Source organism: Pyrgilauda ruficollis, unplaced genomic scaffold, assembly GCF_017590135.1.
Source record: "Pyrgilauda ruficollis isolate IOZ18807 unplaced genomic scaffold, ASM1759013v1 scaffold42, whole genome shotgun sequence".
Taxonomy (NCBI): Eukaryota; Metazoa; Chordata; class Aves; order Passeriformes; family Passeridae; genus Pyrgilauda; species Pyrgilauda ruficollis.
The window spans coordinates 5,397,692-5,416,888 of NW_024525712.1; the positions used below are offsets into that span (position 1 = coordinate 5,397,692).

The 19,197-nt window shown below is 38.7% G+C and overlaps 1 protein-coding gene across 3 annotated transcripts in view; it reads left to right on the forward strand.

Annotated features, from left to right (window-relative positions):
• Positions 1–1,201: 1,201 nt before the first annotated feature.
• The window catches only part of PXDN (peroxidasin), an 85,609-nt gene continuing 67,613 nt past the window's right edge, over positions 1,202–19,197 (forward strand). For all 3 annotated transcript variants that reach the window (XR_005955994.1, XM_041477885.1, XM_041477886.1), the window contains exon 1: positions 1,202–1,524. Coding sequence is in view for 2 of the 3 variants with exons in the window: in XM_041477885.1 (XP_041333819.1) it covers positions 1,310–1,524 (215 nt within the window). In the remaining variant the exon portion in view is untranslated. The remainder of the gene's footprint in view (positions 1,525–19,197) is intronic.

Sequence of the window (19,197 nt, forward strand, 5' to 3'; positions counted from 1 at the left end):
CCAGACTCAAGGGCTAAACACAGATTTTCATAGTGAGATTCAGAATAACAGAATCACAAAGTGGATGAGGTTGGAAGGTACCACAACGAGTAATCTGGTCCAACCTCCCAGCTCAGGCAGGGTCGTTCTAGAGGACACGGAACAGGATTGCATCCAGACAGTTATCTCCAGTGAGGGACATTCTACAACCTCTCTGAGCAATCTGTTCCATTAATTACTACAGTTAAGTTTTAGGCAAGAATGGCCTCTGCATTGTTTCTTGAAGAAAAAGAGATTCAGGCAATACTGCAGAAGTGCCATGGCTTACTTCTGGGGTGGAACTGGGTGAGCTGACATCCATAATTTATAAAATAATGTATTGTTTTTAGACATAATAGGTTAGTTGTGATCACTGTTAGTGTCGTCATAGAAATTATGTGCCAGTGTTCACCTGGGATAGGCAAAGGGTTGGTGATAGTGGTATTCATCTGCTTAGGACTGGCTGACATCACATGAGAATGACAAAGTATTTAGGGCAATGTTAGAAATCTCAAAGACAGTCTAGGTGTTTTTGGTTTTCAGGCAAGATTTGTTTTGAGAAAGTGTTAAAATCATGTGAGCTGTGGCTGCAACCATTATTCTTCTACATGACAGTCTAGTGGGTCCTCTTATACCTCCTTGTCTGTGCACCCACTTACCCAAAACCACCACCAGAAAGTAATTCAGGGCAAATCCAACACATTGTCCCGGCTCAGCAGTCAAAGTTGCAGCTCTCACAGAGGACAGTCCAAGGGCTGTGTATGTGGGTTTTCAAACCAGGGCGGAAATGGAAATTGGCTTGTTGGACTTGGTTTTTCCCATAAGAGTTTCTCTTTCCCTTATCTGCTCCCCCCGCCCCCATCTTTTTCTCTTTGCTTTCTGCTCTCCTTTCCTCTCCTTACCCTTTCTTTTCCCTTCTCCACTCCCCTCATTTTGCCTTCCTTCCCTCCTCTGCCGAGGTGCAAGCTGCCGTCCCGCTCAGAGGGTGCCTTCACGCTCTCCCTCCGAGCACGGAGGGGCAGCAGCCGGGGTGCCGGGCGTTCTCTCCGTGCCCGGCGCGGCTCTGCCCGCGGTGCGTGCGCAGGGCGGCGCGGAGCCCCGCGCGGGGCGGCCGCCCATCCCTCCGCCGGCCGGGGCGGGCCCACCGCCGTCCCCTCCTCCAGCCCGCGCGGGGGACGGGATCGCCCCGCCGCCGACCCGAGCGGCAGCCGGGAGCGGAGCGGGCGCGACGCGGATCTGCAGAAGCCCCTCTCCTCTTCTTCCTCCTCCTCCTCGCCCTCCGTCCGGCAGCATGGCCCGGTGCGAAGCGGCGGCCGCCCCCCGCCTCTGCCTGCTGCTGCTGCTGCTCCGCAGTGGGGGGCTCTTCCCCCCCGCCGCCGCGCAGCCGCCGCCGCAGCGCGGGAGCGTGTGGTGCCCCAGCCGCTGCCTCTGCTTCCGCACCACGGTGCGCTGCATGCATCTGATGCTGGAGAGCGTCCCCGCCGTGTCCCCCCAGACCACCATCCTGTGAGTACCCGGCGGGGGCTGCCGCGGCAGCCCGGGGCAGGGCGGGGGGCGGAGGGAGGCAGGAAGGGAGGGAGGGAGGGCAGAGGAGAAGGCGGAGGAGGGGATGGATACCTGGGGCGAGAGGCACCGGGCTGGGTGGCGGCGGAGCCTCAGCTCTTTGTCTGCGGTCGGGGGAGGGGGCCGGACCCGCGGCGGTGGCTCTGCCCGAGGGGCCCGGGTGTCCCTGCGCTGCTCCGGGGCTGCGCTCGCCGCCCCCGGCCCCGCTGCCCGCTCGGCCCCGCGGTCCGGCCGCGCCCGGCGCGCTCCTGCCCGGCTCCGGCGGAGCGCGGTCGAGGGGTCGGAGCGGTGCCCCCGCTTCTGCGGGGCTCTTAGAGGTGGATGTTTTGGTTAGCGTGCGGGTCTTGTGTCCCAGTACAGTCGTCCCTAGAAGGATTTCAGTACTTCCTTAGTATCCTGTTTAAAAGCACATTCAGGCGGCTGGGGGGTCGACAGGGACATAGGTGGCACTTTCTGCTCAGTTCTTAGATATATTTGGGATGTACGAGCAAACCGGGACCCAAACCCTGGGCTTGCTGAAAACTAACCCGGCTCAGATTCCTGCACGGCTTTGCGAACATTAGTTAATAACCAGTTTTTTAGTTCAGGCACAAATGTGTCAGTTTAAGTGCCCGGCCGTGCCTCTGGTCACTGTTTTGAATGGGATTGCATTGGTGTAAATTTCAGTATTGAAAATGATTGACATTTAATTCACATTGATTTGACTGAAACAGTTACCTTTCCAGGCATATTTCCCTGCAATAAAGGCAAAGTTCCAAATGAACATCACACACTATTTTGTTTCGTGGCTTACTAAGAGTAACAGATTTGTTCCACTGACCTGCTTATATGTTACTTGGGCTCAGAAAGCTCTTGGCACCAGCCCTGCCCTTTCCTTACACACACGCAGCCGTGGAAGCTGAGCAGAGCTTGGCCCTGGGAATTTTCTGCGGGGCCTCCTGTCATAAATTAACTTGTGACTTTGTCAGATATTTTCAAAAGGGGTCTATAAAGCCTTGCTGTGTTTCAGCTTCCAAGTATTATTTAATGTGAAGAGTACAGTCATTTAGCATTAACTGAGTCCCTCTTTGGCAAGAAGCGCAGGCTTTTGGCAGAATTGGATTAGTCCTGCAGTACTTGTAAACCTTTTAGGGAACAGTACAGGAAGTGGGTGGTTAATGTTTCTTACATTTGAAACAAAGTACATTTACAGAACACCTTTTGCCTTGAGATTACAGGAAGCTGTGTAAAACTAGTTTTGTGAATCATCTTAAATGTAAAAAAAAAAAAAAAAGGTCTTAGAGTGTGGAGTCAAGTCTTAATGGCTTGGTTTCGTCTTAAAGGTAGAAGGGTCTGCAACAGCAGAAAATATTAGACCTCGCAGGGTGGAGCTCCCCTTATGGTGGGCATTTATAATCTTGCAGTGAGTCAGAGGAGAATGTGTGAACAATGCAAGCATTATACTCGTCAAACTCCACTAATGTATCAAGTTGTCTAGTATCCCAAATGTGAATTATCATTCTGGTAGAATGCAAGCTACCATGCTGCACAAGTATTGCAAAAGAAGTTAAAAATATGTTTTCAGCTTGACAAAGAATGGTCGTTTTCAAAATATGCCTGCAGAAGACCAGCGTTCTTCAAAACCTAGTGGTGACTTTACTTGTCATCTAGTAATGGGTATTATCCTTTCTGGACAACTGACTGGGGAACTATTATAAATAAAATAGGCAGTATTACATCTGTAAATACTCAGTTACACCTTCTGCTACAGTTCTGCTGAATGGCTGTGAATGGAAAGGAGCTGGGTCAGAAGATAGGAAATATGAGTCTTTGGGACAAAGAACAATGGTACAATTGATTTAATAATTAGAAGTTTGAAGGTACCAATCATACATAAATAGCTTTATATAATACCTGTTTTATATTAATTGCTTAGTTTTAGCTGTACTAAAACAGCTTAGGGGGTACTTTCAGAATAACTATTACATGTCTGAGGTACTCAGTAAATTACCACTCATGTTTTTTACTTACATGAACTGTAGTTCTACACTGCACTTCATAGAGGTAGCCCATCACCCACAGAGGGCTTTCTACACTCAAGAACAGTTTCTTTTTTAAGCATGAAAGTAAGCAGTTATTTAATCTCTGGTTTGACTCTCAATGTTTGTCTTCCAAGTGGTGCCTGTATATTAAATGTATTTTCATTAGTAGTGGTGTTGATAGATAATTAAAAATAATAAATTCATTTAAATCGATCACCTTCCCCTTTCAAACAAAAATTTAGGAAATCCTGCAAAGAGTATTGCTGATGGGTTAAGTCCATTTTCACTGGCATTGATAAATTCCACATTCTCATCTATTTTATTTCTTACTTACAATATAGATTGACTGTGCAAAGTAATCATTTAAAAAATATTGCCCTAAGTTTTTCCTGGTTTATAAGTATTTTGCTGAGTACTGCTTCTGAAAAATGCCCCATTTTGGAAGCTGAGTTGACTTTGCTCTACTTCACATATAATTTGTTACATGGATTAAAACAGCATGGGGCCCAGACCAATGGTGCAGCCAAGTGTTTTCTCCCACATATCAAAAATGTCTCCTCCTAATCTCAGGCTCTCTTGTGAAAACTGTTTATAACATTACTAGTCACTGACCTTGCCAGTGCTACTTCTGGCTGTACATTTTCTCACTCTCCCTTGCTCCTCCCACTTTCTGGCACTTCCCCTTCCCTGCTGCAGGCTTCAAACCATGGTTTAGATTGCTTCTGCAGGGTGGATTTTGCCAGCTTTGAAAGAGCTCAGGGAGCCTTGCATAAGCATGTGGTTTCATTTTTACCTGGGACAATTTTGGACCTTTTTGGACTAGGGCCAACATCCCAGTACTGTGCTGACTCCCCTTAAAAATGGAGACCCATGTACAAAATGGTTTGAAAAATACTTAATGCCATAAACACAATCATGGAAATTTCATTTCATCTCTGACTAAATACAGAGTGCTTATTTTCACAGAAATTGCTGAAGCATATTTATATTAAACCATTTAAACTGTTGAGGAATATAAAATTCTGGGTATCTCCTCTTGCTGTCTCCTCCTCCCATAATTGTATCCTGTCTTACAGTTTTTGGGGAATTTTGCTGTTCTAGAGCAATTTCTTGTATGTGGTGTTGATAATTCTGACGGAAGACCTTTGAATATTGATGCAATATGTTACTATTTGTATCTAAACACAATCCAAATCCAAATCTGTCTACAGGACTAGCTACACATACTCAGACCAATACTGAAATTTGTTCACAGTTTTTCTTGGCATCACCTCATTGCTCTCTTGTTTCTTGCTAGCTGTACAAACAAAATTGTATTCACTGCACTTGAGTCTAACAGACTGAACAAGAAAAGAAACTAATGTTCTGTTAATAGCAGAAGAGGTAAAAATTGACAAAAATTGTTGTCATGAAAGAAAGTGGACTTGATTTGCACTGAGAATGACATGCAAATTATTGAGGAGATTTAATTTTGAAATAAGTCATTCTGTATTTGCTGTGTGATTATTACTTTGGGTCACCTGCATGTCTGCTATGAATAAAACACCTTTTCAACATGCAAATATAATTTTAAGTGATCAAACTTTAATAGGACTTCTTAAATTGCAGCCATTCCAGTTGAATAGCTTTTGAAGGTAGGCTCTGAAATGAGATTGAAGGCAACAATTTGTGTTGCATGTTACTGCTTTTGTTACATGATTCTAACACATACTCAACATTGGATAGTTTAGGGTGTGTTTTTATTTACTCCTTTATCAATGTATTTTAAATTCTGGTTTGTACTGTAGATGTCAAAGGGAAAGGGGGAAGCGTTAGTAATTTAATTCAATGGTGACTTTCTAGACAGCTGAGTAAGAAGCACTTACATTTTTTTCATCTCTCTATAAGAACTTTTGGTGGAATCTAATGTACGTTCATAATGCCAGTGAAAACAATTATTGAGGCTTCCCAAGAGTATTTGTCTTAATACAACTAAAAAACCCACAACACTAAATGACAAAAATCACATCTATTCGAGAGTATGTGAATCACTAAAGAGGTAGGGGTAATGGAAGTATAATGATGTTTCACATTTCATTGTTGATTTGTGCTAACATTTTACCTCTTAGCAGAGATGTTTAGGAAAATGAAATGGGTGATATGTATGGAGACTGTGAGTGCAGGAGTCTCTGGGCTGTCACAGCAGAAATCTTACTGCCTGCTGTTTGCAGATCTGCTGTTTGAAATGATGCATGTTCAGCCTGCAAACAACCATCCCATTTTCATCTGAAGATTCAAGATACTTGTGTTCTATTAGATCTTTGAAACCCTTTTAGAAAAATTCCAGTAGATTAAAATTAAGACAAAATAAAATAAACACATCTCATCACTGTGAAGGGTGAAGGATTGCAATCTCAAATGTGGACTGTGAGTAAACTTGATCACTTTATGGGTGAGCATCAATTTGCATGTAGGAGTTAGTCACGAGATAACACACCAGAAGATTTTATTCAAGATGCAGGGATTTCTACATACTTAATGTTAAAAAAAAAAAGAAGTACAGATACTGAAGATTTATTTGAAGGGTTTGAAAATAACTTGATACTGACACAGCTATTGGCACTCCTGAGTGGGCAGCAAACTGCAGTAGGTGCCAGTGATGATTTGGCTAAATGACACAGAACAGGGGGGGATAAAGCACAAGATTATTTCAATAAAAAATATCTTACACCTTCCTTAATAGAAATTTTATGAACAAGTAAAGAATTCAATTTGAGATTAAACCAGCTGCATTTAGGTCTCTATGCACCGGAGTTTACATCTGTATTTAGTTTGTGAATTTCTCTTCTAATAAGTAGCAAGTCAGCCAGTACAGTTCATAGTGCCTGGAGCAGAACTCAGCTCACTCAAAAGGGGACACCTTTATTGGAAATAATAATTTCTAATCTCAGACTAGGTCCCTATTGGGACTGTGTCATAGCTGCTCGCTCTCAGCCTAGGACATCTAAATCAACAGTGGACATCACTGGTCAGACATCAATTAGCTACTGTTTGGGCAGTTTATTAATTTATTTGTGCCTTCTCCAGCCTAAGTGTGTTGACTAATTTTCTGTTTACAATAAAAGGAGATTAAAAGTCTGTATGTAGATGTTGATATTTATTTGTCTAAACCAAAGTTTAAAAGTATTTTTCAGATGAGAATGTTTTCATAGAATTTTCAACAGAAAGAAACTACTTGCAAAAAGTAGGCAAAGGAGTCATAAGCGATTTAAAAAAAATTAGCTTTCAAAGTGTGTAAATTGTTGCTAAAAGTTGTTGTTTTCTCTCTATTAAGCCCCATCCTGAGTCCCAACAAATCAAGTGGATGCTGGAAAAGATAGCACTCCTCCCCAGCAGAGCAGCTGTGGAGGGTGTGTAGGAGGTAAAGCCTGCTGAAGCCATTCCCAGGCAGTCTGGTTGGACTGCTGATGGAATGAGCCAGGACCAAGGCATGAGTGTGTTAAGGGACATTTGCAGAGCTTGCAGAATGTGTTTGGTCATTAGCAGGGGGCAGAAGGGCACAGCACTGATAGTGTTTGACATTTACTGGGAGACAGAGGCAAAGCTGCTGAGGGCTGCAACAGAAGGCCCAAACGAGTCTTTGCTTCGAGTGACTGGATTCACTGGTGGGAAGATATTTTTGTCATCTCAGCACTGTGTTAGCCCTCATCAAATTCTTTGCTGAAGAATGGGAAAACATACGGAACAAAATCATATCCATCATTTACTGCAAGTAGCTTACTGTATACACAATACACTGTCATCAGAGGACTACATTGTCATATATTACAGTGAATAAATGCAATTTCTTATTTTCATCTTGTTTCACTAAGATGTATTTTAAGCAGTAAATACTTTACATTTGAATGTTAAAATGATAAATATGTGTTTATTTACAGAAAGATACCTTTAATAAGTAAACCCAAAGACCCATTTGACCTGATGTCTGTTTTTTGAGGGTGATGGAAGCATGGCTTATGAACAAGTAGACAGTATAGAGCAGCATATAGTTTCTCATACCTATAATAATTTGCAGATATGGATTTTTGAGGCTAAAGATACTTTCATACTTTATGTAGATCTTGATGGATCTCTCCTCCACAAATTGTTTTACCTCTTTTTTTCTACTAATTTAGCTGTTAAGTTACATTATAACTTTCAGTGACAAGGAGTACTACACAAACTACATGGTGGAAATTGCTGTCTTCTGTTTGAAGCCTGAAAGTTAGCTTCACTTAGTGTTCCCCATTTCTTCTATTGGAAGAGACAGTGAGTACTTGATTCCCTCTCTAGCATTCCAATGCCAGACATGATTTTGTGATCTTTGATCCTAAGCCTCTCCATTTCTTTCTTTTTAAAGTTGGAGTCTTCTCAGTGAAAGGTTGGTATTAATCTCTCATCATCTGACTGTTGCTTTCCCACTCTGCTGTGTTTGGAGGTGAGGGAATTGTAACTTTGTCCAGTATTTGTATGGACAAATTTGGTATGAGGTTTCATGGACTAATCAAGGGTAGCTTCTTGTCTGTAAGTAGTAATGATCCCTTCTAGGCTTGCCATTTTATTTGTAAAGTTTGATTTTCTCCATATACATTATTTTATATTAATACATGCATCAGGTCTGCATTTTAATAGCCATTCATGGATTGTTGACAGGTCTTTTTGCTGTTCTTCCTAGGTAGACTTGGTTAAAATAGATGAATATCATAAGCGAAACTTAGCTCTTTCTGTGGTTCATCACTCTTCCATTTAGGAAGGAGCTGAACAATGCCCAAATCAGCACAGCTCTCTGTGAAACTCTACTGGTGACCTTTCCCAACTACAAAAATTCTCCATTTACTGCAAACATCTCTTCATATGCTCATCTGGACTGTGGAGTATTTGCTTTATAGCTGTTTCAAAAGATTGTCTTCTAATTCCCAAAGCTTTGGGAGTTTGGACTGTTGTCAGCATGAGGTTTTTTGTTTGTTCTACTGAAATGTTGTAGGAAGCTATAAGGATTATACAGATCAGTGGATTGCGTGGTGCTGTTGTCTACATCCCCTATTCAAAAATCTGTTTTAAACATTTTTCAGTCTTTCTGATTCTGTTTAACAGAGTGCTTCAGTGTCTCTGCTGTTACTCAATTTTCCCAAACAACAAAATTAAAAAATGATGAGTTAAATGAATTTTCAGCATTACTTTGGGGAATTTAGGGGCATGAGGGACAGTGAATAAGAAGTTTTTGTGTTGCAGAGACAAACATGGGATTACGTATTGGAAAGAGTAGGAAATGGATGCTTGGACATGAGTAAACATATTCTTTCTCTCTTAATTCCCAAAGGCAGCTGGTGGAAAAATAACAGGGAGATGCCTATCCTTACATCATCAGGAGGGTCTGAATCTGAAACACAGGGAGAGGAGTGTCTCACCTAAAATGGTGGTAAACACATGCCTAAGAGAAAAACAAGATTAATAAATATTTTAACCTCCTCCGTTTTCTGAGTAGCCCCTATTGATTTTTCTCCCAGGTGAAGAAATTAATTAATTAATGAGCTCCCAGGTGAGCTCATTAAGAGATGACATGGAGATGTCATCAGCCTGCAGAAAACTTTGCCATTTTGGTGTTAAATAAATGTTAAGCTTGTTGCATGTGCTTATGGATTGCCTTGCAAGTAAGCTGAGTTTAAATTGAAAGGTTGCAAGTCTAGCAGAAAAGAAAATTAGGAAATACAGCCAGTAAAGAACAGAGCTTGGCATGAAGATAGAAGGAAACTGCGGGAAGAAACCAACATAATACAATAGAAGAAATCAATATTGCTATTATGACATGAAAAAATAGCAGACAGCTATTGAGGAAATAAAAAAAAAAAGAGAATTAGTGCTTTAAGTTTAAAATTGAATATTATTTTATTCTTTTTTAATTATAAAACGGCCTTTGCAGGAATATTTTACTGCGTGTCATGGGTAAAATGAAAATGCTAGATTAATGTTTTGAGACTCCAATTCTATTTTGAACAACTGAAAAACCAACTAAATTTTAATCCATCTTGATTCATGTTTTAATGTGGTATTTTTTCAATTATTTACTTTTGGATTCAAATTTCTGAGACTTTCAAAGCTTATTGTAGTTTGTTTACAGTATTTTGTACACTCTAGATCTCATCTTGAAGAACTCAGGCATAGCTTTGTATACATGAGTAATCCCCAGGCTTCTTATTTTTCCCGGTCATGGACATTTGCCGAGTCTCTTTCCAGCAAGTCAAAGTGTTTACATCCTTATAGGATAAGACTTCACTTACAGAAAAGATCCTTTTAAAAGGTGACATTTAAAATCTGTATCACACAATCTAAACATTTATGGTTGCTTGTATTTCTGGTGAAGTCTATGTATAAAAAGAAGTTAGTATTTTAAATATGTGTACTTATGTGTATGTGTGTTTCTGTATATTTATATATACACATGCTGTACATAATGTATGTGTGTACAGATAGATGGATAGATAGATATAGGGAAACAACTGAGCTAAATTGTCTACCATTTTTTCCATTTGGATTCAATGAAAAAAAAACATACCAAAACAAAAATAACTTTAAAGGCTTTCTTATTGCAAATGTGGGCAGGGTTTCAAGACAATCCATAGAGATGGTGCAACAAGAGCTGACTGAGCTGGAACGGAATGACTCAAATGTTTCCTTTTCCTCCCTTTGCTTATCAGGCTGCCAAATTTGATTTCTTTTTGGTATGGGATTATTACTACTGCTAATGAGAGTCAAATGATTTTTTTTAAACAGAAAATTTAATGTTTATTACAAATAACAAAGTGTCTTAAAATCTTGAGAAAGACACACAGAGGACAGATTAATGTGGTTTCTCATCTTCATGTCTTTTTGTTTAATCTGTATTTATAAAGATAAGAAAAGATTAGGACATTGAAGAGTTTGTGCAGTAGCTGGCAGGGTTTCTTGAAACTATGTGAAAGTTTGTAGAATAAAAAGTGTGAAGTTTTGTGCAATGTAGTGTTCTCTTCTAGGTTTTTTTTTGCTGAGTTGGTTTTTAAGTTTCACTAAGAGAAACAATGAGCAAAGGTATTTAACTCCAAATAGTTTTACTGCCTGTGACATTGCTCTCTTTTTTGTTGTGATCTGTTGTTGTAACTTTCAGATTTTTTTATTCTCTTTCCAATTGCCACTCCCTGTATCTTTCGGAAACATTTTCTTTCAGCATTCTTTCCCCTTAAATCACTTATTACAACAGACTGCTCATTGCCTGGCTGGTCTGAAAAAGGAAAAATATTACTTGGTACACAGTGTTACCTTAACTGATGACTGTTTTTGGTAAGCAGGATGATGACTGCTAAATGTCAAGTTCTTTGCACTGTGTTAGCCAGACTGGATTTAATAGCATTTTATTAGCCATTTTGCTGCTGGTTTCCTTTGTTGCAGAAAAAATAAAGAATAAATGAGTCCTTGCATGCTTGACTTATCTCTAGGCAGTGTGAGCATTGTGACTGGGACAGCATGAAATTGAGTGCAGACTTCTCAAAACAGTTAAATTTAGAGGCTTATAGCCTCTGTCCAAGGTCCATCATGCTCTATAGAAGCAAATACTTCGTGTTTACAAGATCTTGGCTGTTCACTTTGATATAAAATTTCACTATTTGGTGCCTTGTGGTGGCTTCTATTTAATGATAGATTATAATCATAATCAGATTAAATCAGTCACCAATTTTCAAATATTTAAATTAATGTCTTGTCGTGTTTTAATGGTGAGAGAACTTTTCTTCCCAATTTTTCCAAAATAATTTCAAAAATATGAGGGGCAATGTGTATTCTGGTACACAGATAATCCTAGCAGGCCATTCAAAACTCAAATACAAATAAATGTCACATTACATTGTCTGCTAAGATAAAGTAAAAAGCTAGAGCAGCAGTATGATGGTGTGACATATGTATATTAAAAAGTACATGACCCATCAAAGCAGGATAGCTTTTAAGGGATATTTTGTCACTCTTCAGGATAATAGCTAATTTGGGTTCAAGAAAGAAATTTTGGTTTGATAGCGTTTTGATAAACTCTCCAAGAAATTGAAGAGGTGATAGTATTTTTTTATTACAGACATAAATTGAATGAGAAAACTCAGTTGTTTGACTTTGGTAAGGTTCTCAGGCTCCAGTAAAAAGGGCCTAGGTAATTGAATTAAAGTGCCAGTAGAAGGAGAGACGTATATCAGGCAAAGAGAACTGCAGAGCTACGACAGAGCTGTAAGAGCAGGGAGAGCAATTTGATTTTGTGAGTTGGTGGCTTGCTCTGGCCCGATTCAAGACATCAGCTTCCTGATTTAATTTTATTGCCCTGGGAAAAGCTTAAGTAAATGCAAAAGCACCTATGTAGGGGGTAAAATCAATTAAAATGTTTCCTAGTTAGACTTTTCTGTATAGCTAATGCATGTTAACTTGTAGATTGGAGACTTAGTTTTCAGGTGTGTAAATAATGGCTACCAGACAATTATTAAAGGTCTGTAAATACCTTTCTTAGTGTGGTAATGTTCATAATTTATTTAAACCAATTTTAAAAACTCAGGATATTATATTTTTTTCCTGAGTTCTCTATCAACAATCTAAATCACTTGAAATTTCTAAAATGTTGATACATGTTGAAACATTTTTCTTGATTCAGTAAACAACAGTTTTGAAAACTTAGCCAGAAAATCCTCTAATCCTCCCTTGTGATATGAGTATTTTCTTGGATGTTTTATACTATGTCAGCTTTGTGTACTTTCTGAAGTAGATGTTTTCTTTTTGGTATCATCTATTTTACTTAAAAATTTCGGATACATCTTGCATGGGAATAATTGAATATAAGATTTGGAAAGAGAAAAAATATGTAAAAAAGAGTCTGAGACCCAGTATTCATTAGAGATTTCCAAGTGAACAATTAATTGGCTGAAAGCAAGGTTTATTAAAAAAAACAAAAAAACAAAACAACAAAACAATCCAGCCTTCCGTGTCAATCTTTATACTGGTCATATCTGTATAAAAGATATATATCCATCAATAGTGTAAGATAGACTTGTCTTTTGAAGAAATTTGTGGGATTGCCAAACACCTCAGATAGTACAGGGGAAATTTTCCAGTTTTGATGAAGTTGCAATGTGAACAACACTTAAAACAGATATGATAGGTAGGCAAGTGACTTGTGTACAGCCCCCACACTCAGGTATATTATGTAGGCCAGTTTTATAACTTCATGGCACGTGTTTATAATCCCTTATTCATCAGAGAAAGAAATAAGAACTAGCTGTGGTTTTGCACTCACCATTTAACAATATCAAGTTGAATTCAAACTAGTTTTGTCTTTTCAATATTGGTAAAATTTTGAATTCCCACTGTACATAGAACACAGCAATATCTGTGCAATCCAGATTCCTTAGATGAGAGTTTTTCATTACCTTTCATTTTTTTTTAACTCTGAATATTCACAAGGAATTGTTTCTTAATAGTGCTAGAATAGAGCAAGTGACTGTCTCGCATGTCAGACATTGTCTGTGACAGAATTTGTATCTTGTTGGTTGGTTGGTTAATTAAATTACTGACTTCACTTTAAAAATATCTGTATTTCTCTGAAAGAATATTTCATTTTTCAGGAATCAATCTTCTGGACAGTGTAAACAAAAAAAATTGCTTTTAAAAGAAGGTTATGATTTGAGTGAAATTAATTTATTTTATTTTTTTAACTTTGAAATTTGGAGATAATTTGACACAATGGTAGACCCCTAAAATAAATTTGTTTTAACATCCAGACCGACATCTAAGAAATTTCAGAGAGCATCAGGATTTGTAAACATTGTTGAATGCCTTTGGGGATTTAAAATTGGCAGTTTGTTTGGTTTTGTTTTTTTCTTGATTGGTGTCTCTTTGATTATGTAAATCTGTTGGTTTTGACTGCATAGTGATGAAGTTTCAGTGGGCAGGAAATAAAACGTTCATTCAGTTCAGGCTTATCTTTAGGTGCGTGGTTTGGACATGGGAAGGACTCGTGGCTCCAGAGACCAGAGCACTGTGTAATCTCTCAGGAGAGATGTCAGCCACAGGACTGCTGTGCAGCACCTGATGCCTGAGGAAACTTTCCCAGTAGAAAGTTTTTCACTTACGTGCTGAGTGCTGGGTTGGTGGCTTGCAGTCTCCAACCTCTTCAATTCCTGAAGTGTCTTAAGTGTTTGTGGAAATCCCAGCCATATATTGGTGTTTGTATGCCTTTGGATCAGAGGGTATATTTGAACTTCTGACCACTCTTAGAGCAATGATTGTTTAACTGTGGGTCCAGAGGATTCTTTTGCAGTTGAACTTAAAATTTGGTGATTAATGTTTCTGGGAAAGAATTTTTTCACAGGCTTTTAAGCCAAATATATGACATAGTAGTGGTCTTAGTCAAGTGGAATACTACTAATTTATACATTTTCAAGTCATGTAGATGTGTTTTTCAGTAGTAGAAATATTGCAAGAATCTTTTATTCAGAGCTGGAAATTAATTGGTAGATACATCTGCTTATTGAAACTAAGATTTAAAAAAAATTGGCTGCAGACAGTAGAATTTTTTATTATCTAGATTACATATTAAAAGAAAATAGTCGAATGTATTTAAGTAGATGGTCTATTTAGTATTTTAATGCTAGTATGTACCTCCTTGTTTTCTTCCAACTTTCTTTTTTAATTTACAAAATAGAGATTGAACCCCTTTGCAATGAAAAAAGACAAAACAAAAACAACAACTCAGAAACACCTTGTGAAGGGTTCTTGGCTTTCTTTTGGCCAGCAGTAGTTGCTTACTCCTGCACGTGGTCTTCATCAGTTCTCAGAGTTAGCTGCAAAAGAAGCAAGGGAAGAACATTTGGTTTGTCTGAATCATTTCCCTGGTTTGGTGGCCTGGTGGTGATGGGTGAGAGAGGGGAGGAGCTGCCTCCTGAGCGAACCTGCTGACCTGCCCCTGGGGCCTCATCAAACCTGCCTCAGAGAAACCATAAAATGAGCTGAATCTGTGATGCAGCTTGAAGGGGCAGGTTTGGACAAAGAGAGAACTGTAAGTGCCCCTTCTTGAGAAAAAGAGCCCCTTGCACTTTCCTTCCTTGCCAGCGATGCCAGGGATGCGAGTGCCACCAGCCCCTGCTCTGTGCTTCCCTGGGCTACTGCACCCACCTGCCAGAGCAAATGTTCTACCTCAGAAATGTCTGCATTTTTAACTTCCACAAATTAATTTTTAATTAATGTCCCCTCTATTGAGTTGTTATGCTAGGTATTTATTATGTGGATATTTTAAACCATCTGATATTCCTTAAAGGAGGGTTTGTACTTAATTGGGTATTTTAGAGATAATTTTCATGCTACTTTTGCAAGAGTAATCAAATGTTTGCACTTTTTTTTTACATACACACTTGGTTAAAAGTGTTGTTCTTTATATTTGAGCTGAGGAAAGACCCCTTGAGAATCCCCGTTTACTATTACGTGTTACTGGGCAGCATGGCTGCTCTCCATGTGGCCCAAATGGTATTTATATGGCCTGGGTATAGCTATTTTGTATGGGGTAATAAAAGCAAGAATGTAAGTTGAAACATGTTCAAAATAGAAAAATCAAATTGAATTATAACTTTAAAAATGGCATTACACTGTGAAGACAGAAGAAGAATAAACTTGTCTTTGATTTTATTCAGAAATTACCTTTTTTGTATTATGAATAACATGGAAGTGTGTAAAAATGTTATTCTGTCTACAGATGTTTCATACTTTTTTCTGGTATCTTCAGTATTGTGTCAATAGAATGGAATAATTACAGAGAGATTCATAGAAGAGTGCTTTCTAAATGACTGTTGTCTTAATGCTGCCAATATTAGAGCTGCTAGGAAGAGGGTGCATGACAATGCAAAATAGATGTGATCTCCTGAGGCAACTGGAATTAAAAATACAGACAAAACTACTAAGATTTACTTGGAAATTTCAGATACATCCATACTTTTCAGCAATCCAGTTTTCCAACTTGTTTTTAAGATGGCAAATCAATTTGATTTATGTAGAGAAAGAAGAAAAGAAATGGGCAGGGGAAGAAGTTGTAGGCTAGTATGACTTAGTTCTACTTTTGCAGTGTGAGGTAAGAGACGATGGGTATTGATTGAGTCACGCTATGGAATATAATAAAAAGTATAATTCATAATGTTTATTATTAATCTTCTATTATTCTCCTGATGCATTCTGTAAGGTAACTTGTGCATTCTGTGAAGTAACTTGTTCCCTAATGAGCAGTAGCTCCAAAGCTGCTTTTTGTTTATAATTTTGATATCTGTGTGAGGACGGACATGATGTAAGAAAAGGGAAACAATAATCTGCTCCCAGAGTTCCTGTCTCTGCATGTCATTAGGTTGGGTACTTTAAGGCTGAATGTCTTCTAGTAGCCACTTGCATTACTCTTCATAGGGAGAAAACAACTTCTCCTAAGGGACAGGAACACCCACTTGCCTGCCTTGAGGCTGCCTGCACTCTTGAAGAATGGTGAGATAAATATCAGAGGAGTCCTAAGACCCCTGTTCCTCTGAGCTTTCTTTGCCAGGAGCAGGAGGAGCTGGAAGCAGAGTCAGAAAGTAGCTAACTTATCTGCTCTTGCAGCCTGTCGTTAACCTCAGGAAGCAGAAAATTCCATTCCAAGAGTTGCAGCTTTTTCACTGAGGTGACCTGGGATTTTCCATGAAGTGGAAGGAAGAACTGTTGCTTTGTCTGAAACCAGGAATCCAGTCTGCAGCCAAGTGATAGAGTACCTGAATTTTTGTTGCTACTCTTTAGGCAAGCCAACAGTGTTTCCATTTTAATAGTAAAACGTCCCTTAGCATTCTACAAGAACAACTATCCATGTAAATTCTGACACCTCCAAGTCTGTTGGAATCTAATATGTCCATCACTATTGGAAACAAGTGGGAAGGACAAAACAGTTGGAAATATATTCCAACAAAATCTGCCTAGTGTAGGGGAAGAGTGACACATAGATTTACAATGAATAAAAGCTTTTGAGTCAAATATAGATGTTATTTTTAGATGCAGTAATTCTTTCAATTTTCCACATCCTTTGGCTTGATGTTGGTCCTGAATTGCAGAACTTCTTTTTGAATTTTAGGAAACAAAATGGGCATTCTTTAGTAAGGTCATTGGCATTTTAGATGCCGGATGTTATTTGTTGGCATAATAAATATAATACAAGCTCACATACACTGCATCAATGAGGCTGCCTGCCCCAAGGAAAGTCCCTAAAACCACAGTGATGGGGAAACCACACTTTTATACTAGCTTTTTAATTTACCTGTCCAGCTCATTCGTTCATTCAGAGCCCTCTCTCTCACCCCTGTTTTCAGATGTAGGGTCTTTGGAGCTCAACCCTGCACTGATCCTCACCCAGCAGAGGGGGTACCCAGCTGGGTGCTCCTATGGGAGAGGTGCTGATGTGGCAGAGTTGGAAGGAAGCTTAAGTCACTCTGGTAAAACACAGGTGATTATTCTGTGTTTGTTTTCAATTATGAATATGCGCACTATTTGCATCCATTTTCCTGAGAGAACTAATCTGCTACAGAACAAAATCAGAGTTGTATTTTTTCCTACCAATAACTATTTGAAATTTTATGGTTTGTTTGTTTCTAAATCTTTCAACAGCAGCTGAAAAAAAAAAAAAGGCATGAACTTTGAGTATTTTTTCCTACCAATAATTATTTGAATTTTTATGGTTTGTTTGTTTCTAAATCTTTCAACAGCAGCTGAAAAAAAAAAGGCATGAACTTTAGTGTTTGGATTTTTTTAAGAAAAATGGTCAGTGATATACCACACTGAAAAGTATTTGTTTCTGCTGAGCAGAAACTGAAAACAAACATGCTGAAGCTGAAGTTTGAAGCAGGATGAGACTATCCCATTTTTAACAGTGAATATAGTTTACTACTAGAATGACTAGCAAGTCATTAGATTTTGCTTAATTAATGGTCTTGAATCACAATTTTATATATTTCTCAAAGGGATGGCTCAGCTCTGACAGCAATAATTGCCTTAAGACAGGAATTTATCTATTGTTGTGTGACTTATCTTGTGTGATGGGTTCAGGGATGATAATGTTTCTTTCTGTCTTTTAGTCTTTTCCTCTGAGAATATCAGTATTTAATGGATATAGAGTTTAGAATTAAGCATTCCTGTGAGAAGTGCAGAAACAGTATTTATTTTACAGAATGGTACATGGGAGGAAAATAAGACTAATTTATGACTAGCATAACAGCAGAATTTCTGTGGGCTTTTCACAGTAGTAATTCACAGGACTGTTAACTTTAAAAGAAAACAAAACTAGTGCTTTTGTTTCAGTGGTTCATGCTAAGCCATAAACTAGTCAGCTTCATATTTTGGTGTCTTCTTTAGCCTCCTATAGCGGAGAAACATTACTTTTTATTCAAAAGTCCAGTTGAAACTGCATATTCTTAAATATTAAAAAGGAAACCAAGAAAAGGTTGCATCTCCAGCTGCCACTAGTCCTCTAAAATATTTCAATGTATCATAGCTCTTTTCACAGACTCTGCCCCATTAGTTGGATCCAAGACCTTTACTATATCATATTTATGTTAGTACAGCTTGCAGATACAACTGTCGTGCTCTGTTTTGTTGGGCACAGCACAAACACAGGACAAAACATCAGCCCTTTCCCAAGGTTATTTCTGTGAAAAATAATCAGTAATGAAACATACGGCTGTGCTGTCAACAGCCTTTTCATTGTTTGGTTTTAGCAATAGATCCCCCTGAGAGAAATAAAGACAGATTTTTCCTTTTCTTGTAATTTCTCAGACTGCAGAAACAGCAATTGCATCTCTGAATTCTATCCATGCTGGTAAAAGGAGGGGGGTTGGGTTGTGTGGGTTTGCTTTTGTTTTGGTGGGTTTTTTTAAAGATAGTATGAGGATTATAAACCATTATAAAATAAAATTACTAATTTCAAAATAATTTCTGTAGTGGATGAATGTTGAAGGACTCTGAAAGTGGATAAGACAAAGAGCCACAATCACACCAGGGTAAAATTTCCATGTATAATTTTTGGCAAGCCTACGGACCTAAAACTTTGGACCAGCAAATCCCACTTGAGTCCTTTTAATGGCACTTTTAATGGCTGGTTAGAAATATTGGCGACAAGGGCAGCAAAGGGATCTAAAGACTTAGTAAGACAATACTGTATTGCATTTCATTGAATTAACATTTAAATGTTTTCCTTTCAACTGTAATGGCAAAATAATTGTTAGTTAAAACAAATCCTTAGCTCTTGGATAAGGATATATAATAAGCTCTGCATTCAGCAAAGCTGTAGCTGATAAAATAGTTTTTAAGACATGTGAACTCAAAGTTCCTGTTAACAAAAATTACATATTTGTGCAAATCAGATATTACTTTAATTAGATCATTGATAGATCATCTAAACTTCATTATTTATATTTTCTGAAGCATGGGTTTATCATTGAGACGAGTACTGCCAAATGTTCTGCATCCTGTTCAGATTTCTATATTTTTGTGGTCCTGCCATTTACTTTTGGTACTGAAATGATAG